The 14,704-nt window shown below is 35.2% G+C and overlaps 1 protein-coding gene across 2 annotated transcripts in view; it reads right to left on the bottom strand.

Annotated features, from left to right (window-relative positions):
• Positions 1-14,704, bottom strand: part of ncam1b (neural cell adhesion molecule 1b) — a 209,967-nt gene that overhangs the window by 39,059 nt on the left and 156,204 nt on the right. For both annotated transcript variants that reach the window (XM_056473245.1, XM_056473244.1), the window contains one exon: positions 13,537-13,662. In XM_056473245.1, the coding sequence (XP_056329220.1) occupies positions 13,537-13,662 (126 nt within the window). The remainder of the gene's footprint in view (positions 1-13,536; positions 13,663-14,704) is intronic.

The raw sequence follows: 14,704 nt of genomic DNA, 5'->3' as shown, positions 1-14,704 counted from the left end.
GGACCAACGAAATGTCATCATAACTGCAAAAACTGTACGGGATGTGATAAAAATGTAGTAATTACTCCTAATGTGTTACGAGGTTATAAAAGTGCAGCGCATAAAACTGTAGAGTCCCCACTAACTTGCACGAGGAGTTAGTCCCAAACAATCAGCTCGGTTAACAAGCAGACATTCGACTCCACTCGCAGTTTAAAGGGTCATCAATAAACGCTCATCTCTTAATTAATGAAAGTGCAGCGCTACATGATTCATTTCCATCCTCCTTAGCCAGCTGTCCCTACAGGATACAGTCAATGAAATGATCAAATACTGTACACAAGGGAGCAAACAGCAGTAAATTAAATGAGACCAAAAATAAAAAGAGTTTTACACGTTTATAAATGAACTTGCGTGTTCATTATCTTAATGGCAGCTCGAGGTTATCTTGAGGGAGTTCACCAGGAATTAATTTGCATAATTTATTAGCACATGCTTTGTTGTTTGTGTTGTTTTAGCACGTGATTTGCTAAACTCATTATGCAAATTAGGTAACAGCATAAACACGCCAACAAATTACCCTATATGTAGGCTGCAGAAATGGGAAAAATGCACGACTGGAAAATTCACAAGTTGAATTTAAAATGAATTGCTCACAATAAGCTTAGCACTGGAATGACCAATGCTATCTCAAAGCACTTCATAACTTTTTGATTTACTGCTAATTTATATAAGCTCGTACGATTTCATTTGTATAATTTAGTATGATTTGCTCATCCCCCAATGATGGTTGGGTTTACGGGTGGGGTTTGGTGCCACACCACCTTTTTAAAATTGTATATTTACGTATGGCTGAACTTGTATTAATTAGCCACTAAACTGACAAATCATAAAATAGTTCCATTTCCTTGTGAGATCAGGCTGGAATAGAAAATTAAATGGAAAATTGAAAATCAAAACATAAATTCAACACAGATAATGCATTGTTGAAAATGTATATTTTGTATATCTATCCTGGCTTACATAAATGTGACCCCTATCCCACAACACTAGCCGACAATACAATTTAGGTCACAAGTCATGGTGTTAACAAACTTTTAACTAACACTATAAGCATAATGAATTAACTAATTGTGTATTAATAGATAATAAGATAGAAGTTAAGTTTAGGTTTTGGGTAGGATACGGGATCCAGTATAAGGTAATACTTTGAACAGTTAATATCGTAATAATAGGCAGGTAATAAGCCAGTAGTTAATAGCATGAAATGCGACCTAAAGTAAACTGATAGCAGCTAGCCTTATGATTCATGGGTATATTTGTGGGAATAGCCAAAAATACACCTTCCATGAAACATCTTGTAAATTTCCTCCCCTAGATATAAATAAACTAAAATCTTAGTTAGTAAAATGCACTGCTAAAAACTCAATCTGGACAACTTTAAAAGCGATTTCTCAGCATTTCAAAAATTTGATACCTCAATCATACACTAGAAATCACTAGAAATATTATTTAGTCAGCTTCCAGAAGATAAATCAACATTTCCCAAAAACGTACATGAAAATTTACCACAACAATAATAAAACAAAGAGCACACTCACTGAGATTTTCTGGCCTATCCTGCCTTATTTAAAATGCCATAGCAAGTGTGGATATTAGTAAATTAGTATATATATGTATATATATGTATATATATACATATATATAAATATATATATATATATATATATATATATATATATATATATATGTTTTCTGAAGATTCAAAAGCATTTCGAGGATGAGTAAGATTACCCATTTTGAGTTAAAATAGATTGATTGCATGTGCTTTTAAAAAAGACACAAGGTGGTGCAAATGAATCTGAAGCTTTAACACTGTGTCCTCCTCACCAGATGTGATGTGATTAAGATTACAAAAATAAACACACCAGACGTAAGATGGATATGAAATGAACATGTTTTGAGTTTATCAAATGAACCTTACTCATAACAAAATAAATCAGACATATTTTTTTTACATTATTTATAGTACTGATGTCATCTTAGTCACGAAACACTACGTAAGTTTTAATATTCACATTTCTTTTAAAGAGATAGTTCACCTCAAAATTAAAATGACCTCATTTTTATTGTTCCTCATATGGTTTTAATCCTTTATGAGTTTCTTTCTTCTGCTGAAAACGAAAAGAAGATATTTTGAAGAAAGCTGGTTGCTGGCATCCATAGACATTCATAGTAAAAAATAATAATAATGCAAGTCAATGGATGCCAGCTAATGTACCAGCATTCTTCAATATATTTTCGTTTGTGATCAGCAGAAGAAAGAAACTTAAACAGGTTTTGAACAAGTGAAAGGTGAGTAAATGATGACATAAAAAGTAAATGATGTAATTATTTGGTGAACCATCTCCTTAATGCATTTTTAATATCTAAGGCAAATTATCCATTGTTGCTTTCGGTGTGGAGCAATGTCTATTCAAATTCAAATTTAAACAAAGCACATAATTACTACCTGACATAAATGTTTTTTTATGCTGTTGTTTCAGTCGTGATGTTGCAGAAATAGAAAATGATTCATTAAAGAAAATCCCCATAGCTTGTCACAGCTAGTCAGGGCAAAAACTCTGATTAACCTAGAAGAGATATATTTAGTGCACATTGTGATGTCACATCACATCTGCTTAGGACACAAGTGTTATAAAAGAGTAAGCAACATGCCTCCCAATATCAGAAAACACACAGTATTTGATTTACCAAGGTGTACACATAGTAAACAACTAGGGCTGCACGATATTGGAAAAATCTGACACTGAAATATTTAGTTTTTCTGTGATATATATCAGAATGTGAAACCAATTTCAATTGGATTAATTTAGCCTAATCGGGCTGATTCTGTTTAGGAGTGGATCATGTACAAAATACAATCAACTAATTACGCAGATAATTATAGTTAAGTTAAAAGTGAAATAAATTGTTTTATAGTTTTCTGGGAAATCAAACAGTATTCAGGCACATAAATTGAATAAATAACACTGCATAGCCTTCATTGAAAATGATACAATATAATTAATCTTAGTTACAGACAGTACAGTTTCTTGTGTCTGAATGCTTTAAAATTCCCCATAAATGAAAATTCAGTAATCATTCACTTGGCCTTTACTTATTCCAAACCTTTCAGATCTTCTTTCTTCTGTTGAACACACTACAACCATTGATTTCCATAAACCTGTAACCATTGAATTCCCTATTATTTGCACTTTCTGAACATTGGAAGTCAGGTTTTCAGCTTTCTTCAAAATATCTTCTTTTGTGCTCAACAGAAGAAAGAAACTTATTAAGATTTGAAACAACTTGAGGGTGAATAAACAGTGACTGAATTTTCATTTTTGTCTGAACTACCCCTTTATTCATTCATTCATTCATTTTCTTTTCGGCTTAGTCCCTTTATTAATTTAGGGTCATCACAGCGGAATGAACCACCAACTTCTCCAGCACATGTTTTACGCAGCGGATGCCCTTCCAGCCACAACCCATCTCTGGGAAACATCCACACACCCTCACTCACACTCATACACTACGGATAATTTAGCCTTCCCAATTTACCTGTAGCACATGTCTTTGGCCTGTGGGGGAAAATGGAGCACCCGGAGGAAACCCACGCGAATGCAGGGAGAATATGCAAACTCCACACAGAAATGTCAACTGACCCAGCCGAGGCTCAAACCAGCAACCTTCTTGCTGTTAGGGTGACAGCATTACTTACTGCGCCACTGCGTTGCCCCCTACCCCTTTATAATATTTTGAAATACTCACACAGTCACAGGCCTTAAAAGACATATAAATTATACATTTTACCAACCCAGTCTCATTCTGAAAACGTACAGCTATATACATTTCTGAAGATCGCAAAATATGTCCAAGGAGCTACTTTTTTTGCAGTTTTTGTTCTAGCGAATGCACCAGAGGTCACTGTGTACGCTTTTTGAGATGTCAAATTTCTCTAGCAAGTGCCATTCGCACGTGCTCTTCTCGAGAAAATCCACCAGAGGCTGACTTACTGAATGACTGATCGACTGACCCACCCTCCCCCTTCCCTAAACCCAACCAATAGTGTTTTCAAAAGCACTAATTGACCAAAGTCCACCCACAAACCCAACCGACAGTTTTTAAAAGCAATCCAGAAGAAGAAAAGTCCTTGCCTGATTTTTACCGTGTTTAAAAATTTTACCACATTCTCACGCTGTTATTTACTTGTTTATTTTATTTTTTGGTTTATTTTACTTATTTTTTTACTCAATTTCTGGATTCGTTCTTTACCAGACTCAGACCCCCTCGTTGTGATCAACTCCTCTCTGCATCTCAAGTCCGCTCACGTACATGGTGAGCTAACTGGACAAACTAGTGACAGTGGGAAAGCCGTCCATACAAAGTAAGCGGTCAGCTAGTAAGAGCAAAAAGGAACAGCATCATACCGCCCTGTAGCGTTCATTTTAAAGACGAAATCCAACCATATGTACTTCTGGCTAAATAATTCGCGATCTCCAGAAACGTATATAGGCTTGCGTTTTCAGAACGAGCCTATTTTGCATTTTATGTAACTTCACAAATCACATGAGTTCTGAACTGTGACTCCTGACCAGTTATAATACAGTGACTATTGCGAATATGGACATTGCGATATCTATGCTAAATTGAAACGATAAATTGTGCAGCCCTATAAACCCCGAACATAAAGTCGCAATAGTTTTTCTGCACAGTATCATCATGAAATTTATATTCAGGTAAAAATAACCAGCACATCAAAGCACAAACTTTGCAGCAGAGAGGAGGTCCCCTCTAAAAGGTTCAAAGGTATGTTGAAAGGAAATGAGGAACTGTGAAAGTTACTGAAACATGCTCAAAACTGGGAAAAAATAAAATAAACCATTGAGAACAACCACTGGCAGCGTCTACTGTAGCCATTTTTGGGGGGATTTTCTAATTTGGATATAATTGTACACTGGTAGCAGCATATCCAAAGCAACACGAGATGAAAAGCCGTCAATGTAGAGTGCGTTTGTAAACCCACTGCTTGTCAAAATGTTTAGACTGAACATAAAAGAGCGAGATTGTCGTACCCAGTGATCGCTCTGGGGAAATGTTTTCAGCTCCAGAGCTTTTGATGTCATTTCCATGGTTGGCAGGACACGGCATCAACTTTTTTCTCTCTCTCTCTCTTTTTTCTCCTGATTCCATATTCACCACGGAAGATAATTTGTGCAGTCAGAGCGCAGTGGTTGCTCAAGGGTAACAGTCTCGGATAAAAATTGGGAATGGATGAATTTTCATGACCTGTCTGGGGGGATTTAATTCTAGAAATGTGACAGGAGCGAGTTCTAATGGCGGGTTAGGGATGAATGCAGTGATCCTGATGTGAGTAAGGGCTAATCCTGCACGTGAGAGGATGGAGCTGGAGCCCGAGTGTTTACCTTCTGCTCATCAGTGTGGATGACATCACCAGCACCATGCAAGCCACATGACACAGTCACATCATATGCACGCACATGATTGGTTGAAAGGAAATTGGAAGAGGTTGCATGAAAGATACAAAAATACAGACACAGATGTAACAATGTGAAAAAAGAGTCAAGGGTTAGAACAAACTGCAGAAGAAACATAAAAACCAAGCAACTCAAAATGGTTTTAATCACCACACAGAGAACACAACATTGAGCACGGAAGCAGAGACACGCTGAGCAGGATTTCCTCAGAGAGATTGAGCATATGGTCTGCTTTAAAACACAATTCCAAATCTAAAAACTATAGCTAGCTTATGTTTTTATGAAATAAACGTGAACCAATACAAACCCTTGCAATGTTAGGGTGTTCGTAGTAGTTGCTAGAGGATTTCTAAGCGGTTGCTAGGGGGGTTTGGTGGTTGCTATGGTGTTGCTACAGTATTTGCTTTGTGCTTGCTGAAGCAGTCTGGGTAGCTAGTTAGTGTCTTGCTTTACTGGTAGTCAACATTTCAGAGTAGTTGCCAATGTGTTGCAATGTGGCTGATAAACAGAAGGCAACAGTCAGGTTCCAGAAGTAAAACCTCTGCATTTATATTCTTCTTAACATTAAATATAAATTATTATTAATTATTAAATATATAATTAATCATAGGCTTAGCTCTGAAGTTGTTAATAGATTGTAAATTATATGTTGATAAAAAAAAAAAACTGTTGAACAAATAATAATTCCTGAAATCAGCACATGTTGCTTTGCAGTTGTCAGGGTGTACTTAGTTGTTGCTTTGGACCTACTATTTGGTTGTTTATCTGTTTTGGGTGGTTGATGTGGCATTTCTATCTGGTTGCTATAGTTTTCAATAGGTTATCAGAATGTTGCATGGTGGCTTAAGAGTGATTCATAAGCCCAAAGTATACTTTATTTTATAATTGTACTGCAAAAAATGCTTTTCTTACTTGTCTTTTTTCTAGTCCAAATATCTAAAAATTCTTAAATCAAGAAACATTTTCTAGACAAGCAAAACATATTGTCTTGATTTAAGAAATAATATGCCAATATTAAGTGAGTTCTTCCCTAAAACAAGCAAAATAATCTGCCAATGGGGTAAGAAAAATAATCTTGTTTTTCCTTTTGACATAAGATTATTTTGCTTACCCCATTGGCAGATTATTTTGCTCGTTTAAGGAAAAATTCGCTTAATTTTGGCATATTATTTCTTAAATCAAGACATTATGTTTTGCTTGTCTAGAAAATGTTTCTTGATTTAAGAATTTTTTTGATATTTGGACTAGAAACGAGACAAAAAATCTAGGATCTGTGTCTAGTGCACATGATGTGAGTTGCATTTGCATTGCCTTCCTTCTGAAATCCAAAAGTTCATCCACTAATGAAGTTCCAGTTTAATTTAGGATTTACAGAAAGACTGATAGTAAGACCATTCTGTGATGATTCTCTTGAGTCTGACACAATATTAATGAGTAATTATTTAGTTTTTACTTTGTGGTCACTATTGCTTTGTTATTATAGGTCGTTTTGTACAGTATGCACATTTTATTTTACAGTATTTGTGAATATTTATTCTAAATCATGCCAAACAATTACTTTATTTATTTATTTATTTATTATTTTTTTTAATATGCAAAACTATTTTTTAGCCAATTACAGCAGTGGTCAATTAGTCAACAATCCATTACATATGTAAACAGTGTGTTCTGATGAAAAAGTCAAAACAAGACAGAAAATAGCATGTTATCTGTAAATGATCATGTATATTATGTAAAAAAATATTGCTAAAATTATAAGCGGACAAAGAACAGCACAACATTGAAAAAGGGCAGTTATGAACCTTAAAAAACAAATACAAAGACCTTTCTGTTACTCAGAATTTGCTCATTTGTTCATGTATGCTAAGATATGCATAAAAAAAGAAATCCAGTATACTTTGGGCCTTTGATTGTTGCTGTGTAGATACTCTTTGAGGCTAAGAAGGTGTTCCTCTCAGAGATGCACAAACTAGTGGCCCGTCATCCCATTTTAGCGGGAGAATGAAGAGGATGCTTTAGAGATTGTCATTTCATATATAATTGAACCTTTTATTTGTTTGTTGTTTTATTAAGCTACAAAAAGCTAACGAAAATTAAATGTTTCAATTCAAATGGTGTCATTTCATGAGATTTAGTTTGAGATGTACATACTGTCACCTGACTGATTGAGGCAAAGGCAGATTCTGCTTTGCATTTTACATGTATTCAGCATTGAACTCCAAATGTGATTGTTTATGATTGTATTACAATAATTTATAATTAAAAAAGTTATACTGCAATACTGTTTTCTAATTATTTTTTATTATTATGAAATTAACTTAAAAAATTACCCATGGCAACTTTATTGTAAAATAGTTTGGTATATTTATCTTCGGCCCATAGCTATTAATGATATCTGGTTTTTGGCCCTTCATACGAAAAATTTTGGGCATCCCTGCTCTATTGTTGCTTGGGTCTATGACAGTCAGTTCTCTATGTATGGCTTGCATCCTTTTCCTTATATGGGTTTTTCTTCTGGTTTTTATCATTAGGAAGGTGAAAAATATACTCAGCAAAAGTTATATGACATGTGTTACACATCAAAGTGTAATATTTAGCATTATATATTTGTTAAAATCCTCTAAAATTAAGAGAAGACTGCTTTAGCAAATATTAATGACGTCAAATTATATTTCTCAAGTAAAGGATTGTGTATTTGTTTTGGGAAAAAAAGCATTTGTTACTGTAAACACATCACACAATATCGCTAGAGAGATTTTCATAGTTCGCAAACTTTATATATGTCATATATATTTAGAATATTTAATGTATTAATAGTTGGAACTGGAACTGTTTGTTGCCTAAACATAGGAACATATGAATGCTTTTCCGCAGCCACAAAACCAATGTAAGCTTACATTATGTAATGTAAACATATTACAACACAGAAGGATCTTTCTAGTTTCTGTTTAAAACAATACAATCCAATCATATCTACTGATCATCATATATCTACAAAACAAACCTGTGTCCTCAGTGTGAAAATGAAAAATCCCATCTAGGGAGCAAATGAAAAAAAAAAAGAAGAAAAAAAATGTTTACTTTTATTTAGTTTGATAAGTTTAGCTGAGGAATTAAACAGCATATCAATTTAAAGACCCAATGAGAACACATGACAGGCCAGGTTTCGCAACCTTGGTGATGCTACAGTAACTGAAGACATTATTATTAGAAGAGAGAGACATGTTGGTATAAATAGCATTTGATAGGACAAAAAAAGCTATTTAATCAAATTTTATGAGCTCACATGATAACAAATGGATGACATTGAGCTAAAGCTACAAAACTCTCATTTAGATTTCACAGGGTCTTTAAATTATATACAGTAAGCACCCACATAAAAATACTATAGTAATTTTAAGTAAATACTATAGTGATTTTGAACCATATAATATGTGTATTACTATCCCTGCTGAAAAATAACCCAGCTTAAACCAGCCTAAGCTGGTTGGCTGGCTTTAGCTGGTCAACCAGCCTAGTTTTAAAGAGGTTTTAGCCATTTCCAGGCTGGTTTCCAGCCACTTCCAGCTTGGTCTTAGCTAGTCAGGCTGGGAGACAACCAACTAAAAGCAGCTTGATCAGCCTAGCCAGCCTGGCACTATAGCCAAAACCAGCTATATGGTCAAGCTGGTTTTAGCTGGTAATTTTCCAGCCTGACCAACTAAGACCAGGCTGGAAGTGGCTGGAAACCAGCATGGAAATGGCTAAAACCCATTTAAAACCAGGCTGTTTGACTAGCTAAAACCAGCCAACCAACCTAGGCTGGTTTAAACAGTTTTTTTTAGCAGGGATGTGTATTATTTGTTAATGGATGCTATATAGCACTGTAGTATTAACTACAACAAACTAATACATAGCATACTTTTGAGTTTTTTAATATAATATCCAAATCATTGTAGGAAAATACATGATTGGATAGTAGTTTGTTTGTATTACTATAGTTGTTGTGTTACCATAGCAACTACAAATTTACCACAATCAGTTCATTCAAGTACTTTACAATAGTATGGTTGAAACTCACTACAGACCATTTGAATAAGGTGATGTCACTGGCCCATGAACATTTCCTGCTTGTACTCAAACTATTTCATAACTGTAACAAAAGGCGATTCAATCATAACTTAACGTTAAATCAGCTATCATAAGACTATTTATCAATATGTGGACCTTTCAGGGTTCTCGGAAGCTATGGAAATTAAAAATGTAAAACAGGAAATACACTAGGACCATTGTTATTGTTTCCATGCCTCAAAATGGTCTATAGCAATTACTATGAATTACTACAGCATTTTTTTCATGAGCGCACTAGAAAGGATTTAAGAAATAAAAAAGATCACAGAGAACTCTAAACACTTACTTGTGTAAGAATAACCTGAGGATCCAAATGGGGGGAAAATAATCAAATGGGAAACAAAATCACATAAAATGACAGGATGAAAAAAGAAAAGTCTGAAGATGTCAAAGGGTAAAAGCTTGCAACAAGATCAGACAGCGATACTTTCTCATCTCTCATACTTTACCTGAGTTAGAGTCATTACTCTCTGGACTACATCCTGGATATTTCAGCGCTAAATGGGTTTGGTTTCATGTACTGACAGGAAATAAATCCCAGAGCACACAGTGTTGAGTGTATTATGTGATAATGGCATCTCTGGAAGCCCCAAAAACATCTCGCTCATCACACAAACAACCACCAGGGGGAGAAAGAGGGCAGATGTGTGTGGTGGACGGACGTGAGAAGAATGTAAACACAGATCGCTGAAATATTCCTGAAGTGTGCGGTGTTATGATTGATTTTTATTGATGTTTGGTGGAATGTTTGCAGGATCTGATGTCCTGTTTGAGAACAAGATGTTCTGTTCGTACAAGTTGGATGAATCAATTATTGATAGAAAATCATTTATTTAAGGTGTGACCAGTATAGACTGCATATCTAAATGTGCTTAGCAGCAGTAAACCTGCCAAGTATGTATTATTCATACATATTGATTTGACAATGCAACATGACCATTAACCAATTCTCTCCATGCGCTGAATTACAACCGTACATCATCATTTAATCCTTTGAGATCTTTATTTAGATGCTCTAAAATTCAAAATGTCCATTTCATGCAGTATTCTTGTCATAAAATAATGAAAATATGCTGAGGAAGTGCTTATATTTAAAGCACATCTATAGTCTATCTATGAATGATTAAAATAACCACCCGGTTTCTCTTCATGATGAATAATACATAACCTGCATATGGGCAAAAAAAGGGGGGGTGGACAGCCAAGTGGGAATTGTTTACTGGTTGTCAAAATGTTGCAACTGCATTAAACCACCCAGGTGTTGTCTAGAAAATGTGGTGCTTCAGAACTCGGAGGCGCCACAAAGAGGCTAACAATTACTCTGAGTTCAGTTCAGTTCAGCTGAGAACAGAGTTAAGGTGAGCCAGTCAACCATATCAAGAGCTCGACATAACAGCGACCTGCATGGGAGTGAGGCATAAAAGAAGCCATTACTCAAAAAGAAGCACGCAAAAAATATTTGACTGGAGTTTGCATTATGGTGACACAGTTGCCGTCAGCTTTTGTGGTTTATTAGGAATAAGACTGAGCATTGTGACACTACACCATATGGGATTTTAGAATAGTAATAAAACATATTTAAATATATCAATAAATAACAGCACACTGTAAAAAAAGCTTCTGTGCAATTCCTTCACGTTGTCCCAAATCGATTAAGTTAACTTAATTGGTTTTTTTTGCACAACATAAAATAATTACGTTGTCTAAAAAAACCCCAAGAATTGTGTTGATTCAGCTCATTTTAAATAAGAAGTTTAAACAAGCAGCCAAAATGATATTTTAATAGTAATATTACTACTACAAATAATAATAATAATAACTTATTTATTTATAATTCAGTTCTTATAACAATTATATAACTACTACTACTGAGAGAAGTATTCTAAAGAGAAATGGCTGATAACCATTTTGTTTATTTTATTTATCATTTTGCTAACCAAGGGGCTGTTTCCGAAAACCATCGTTAGCCAACTAATGTCGCAAGTTTCGTCGTTACAAACATAGTTTGTTGATTTGGAGCTTCCTAAATCCATCGTTCCAACGAACATTCGCAAACTGCGTCGCAAACTTGTATGCTTGCAACTACACCTCTGGAGCTGTAGTTAGAAACATAGTTCCAGACTGTGTTCTATTCCCAGTTATCCCCCCTATGCCCTATTCATTTAGAACATTCTAACATTTTAACTTGGAATGATTTAAAAAGAAAACACTAAAATCATCTCTCGTAGGTGTAATTTACTTTGCAAGTTTATTTTACTGTTCAGTTTTAGCGATCAACATGTTAAAATTGAGCTCCCTTTGCAGTGCACTTTAAAAACATTGATGTCATTTTGAACACAGCCGTGGCTCATGACGAAAGCTATAGGTGACCTATTATTTAAAAGCTGATTTTATGTTATGTCTCCAAAGCTTGTGAAAACTAAAAACACAGCACACGTTAATGGTTTTAATTTATAGTGGGTTATTTATTAAGTATCTGTACTGTATATGACATGGGCCTGTTGGTTAGAACATTTCTGCAGTGGTTTGAATGTGTCAAATTGTAAAAGTAGACTTAAAAAAATAAAAAATAAATAAATAAATAAACAATATTCTACTTAATAATATTAATAATAATAATAATAATAATAATAATTATTATTATTATTATTATTATTATTATTATTATCCTCATCATCATCATTATTATTTTTATCATTATTAAAGTATGATTTTTTTATTTCTTAATAAATCGCCTCATTATTTATTTATTTATTTATTTATTTATTTATTTATTTATATGATTTATATGTAATATTAGAATAGACTATAGAATATTCTCAATAGGCGATGCAGTGGCGCAGTAGGTAGTGCTATCGCTTCACAGCAAGAAGGCCGCTGGTTCGAGCCTCAGCTGGGTCAGTTGCCGTTTGCGTGTGGAGTTTGCATGTTCTCTCTGCGTTCGCGTGTGTTTCCTACGGGTGCTCCAGTTTCCTCCACAGTAAAGAAGTTGTTTCCACCCGTTTACAGCATCATTATGGGCATTGTAAGTTATAACTAATGTGGTTTAAACGATGGATCCGCGAAAGAGAAGCTACGGGTTTTGGGAAACACTCGTCCCTACATCGTTTTTTTCCCAAACGATGCATCGTATTACATATGATAGTTCAGCCGCGAGTTACGTCGTTGTTTGGGAAATGCACCCCTGATCTAGCATGTTTTAGTATGTTGCCGAAATTTACTTTTTTTTTTAAAGTTGTAAAACTGTAGTAGTTGTTTTTTGGGGGTGAATTTGTGAACAGTTTTACTACAAATAGCTTTTTTAAATTACAGATGTGTACATAAATTACACTGTAAATTTTTGCTTTATTTTTAGTACTTGACATGGTTAAAACATGGTTTGTGTTCATAAGCGTAATGTGTTTATTATTTGACAAGAACTAATTGGTTTGTTAGCTTGTTTATGGATGGATGGATGGATGGATGGATGGATGGATGGATGGATGGATGGATGGGTGGGTGGGTGGGTGGGTAGGTAGGTAGATAGATAGATAGATAGATAGATAGATAGATAGATAGATAGATAGATAGATAGATAGATAGATAGATAGATAGATAGATAGATAGATAGATAGATAGATAGATAGATAGATAGATATCATGTCTGTAATTCTATGTTTCGATTTATTTGTAATTCAGTGAAATGATAGAATTGGTTAAGGTACTGGAAATATGTTAATATTGAAACTAATTAAGTCGTTTCTCTGTGCTCTTTAGCACATTGAGCACAGACTGTATCTTTGTGCATCTGCGTCAGCCAAAGACTTCACACTAGCTGGTGATAAGGTGTGTGGGCCGTCACGGCACGCTGCGCTGGTGCTGATGGAACCATGGGGTCCTGAGAGAAAGAGAGGAACGTGATACTCACGAACATGCTCGGTTTTGAAGACCATTGACGGGCTGCTGTCGCCTTCGCCCTTGCCGTTGATAGCAGACATCTTGACTTCGTAATCGGTTTCGGGTTTAAGGCCGGTGACTGTGACTGAACTCAGTCCTGCAGGGAAGCAGCAAGAAGCAGATTTAATCAAAAACCCATTCATTAATTCATAAACAACAGCATGCACGTTAAATGGGCAGCTTAAAACCTTGCCATTAAACACGGCAGAAATGCATTTGACATTTAAAGCTACAGGTGAGATATATTTCACTCACTCTCATTCCTCTGGTAATCTTTGACTCACTCTGTATAACATTCATTACTTTGCAGAAAACAAGTCCATTCAGTTTCTTTTCGGCTTAGTCCCTTTATTAATCTGGTTTCGCCACAGCAGAATGAACCGCCAACTTATCCAGCATATGTTTTACTCAGCGGATGCCCTTCCAGCTGCAACCCATCACTGGGAAACATCCACACACACACTCATTCTCACACATACACTACGGACGATTTAGTTAATCCAATTCACCTATACCACATGTCTTAGGACTTGTGGGGGAAACCAGAGCACCCGGAGGAAACCCACGCGAACATGGGGAGAACATGCAAACTCCACAGACAAATGCCAATTGAACCAGCTGGGACTCGAACCAGCAACCTTCTTGCTGTGAGGCAATACCCACTGCGCTACCGTGCTGCCCCCAGAAAACAAGTTACTTAAACAATATTTGTAATTACTTGTTACATTTATTAAAATGTCTTCTGTTTTTCACAGAATTAAGGCTTTTGAAAGACATGACAGAGATTGAATGAGACAGAATTGTCAGAAAACTGTTCAGCTGGTTTAAATGGCTAGTTTCGCTTCATAAGACTTCAATGTACTAAATTAAAAATGCATTGGCTGTACATGTTGTCATTGACTTGCATTTATGGATTTCCAAAGAATAAAGCTTTGTGAGTACAAAAGGCTTCTTTCAAAAACATAAAAAAATACCAATCCTGCCAAAGTTTAAACTATAATGTGTTCATTTGACCAAAGGTGTGACTAGTGTTGTCACTGATTTAAAAGGAAAGTTCAGCCACTAAAGAAGTCAGCCATTCAGCCATTCTGTTCAACACTAAATAAGATATTTTGAATAAAGCTAAAAGCATGTAACCA

Source organism: Danio aesculapii, chromosome 15 (genome assembly GCF_903798145.1).
Source record: "Danio aesculapii chromosome 15, fDanAes4.1, whole genome shotgun sequence".
NCBI classification, from domain to species: domain Eukaryota; kingdom Metazoa; phylum Chordata; class Actinopteri; order Cypriniformes; family Danionidae; genus Danio; species Danio aesculapii.
The sequence above is the reverse complement of the archived record's forward strand: the minus strand, read 5'-3'. Positions and strand labels throughout refer to the sequence as shown.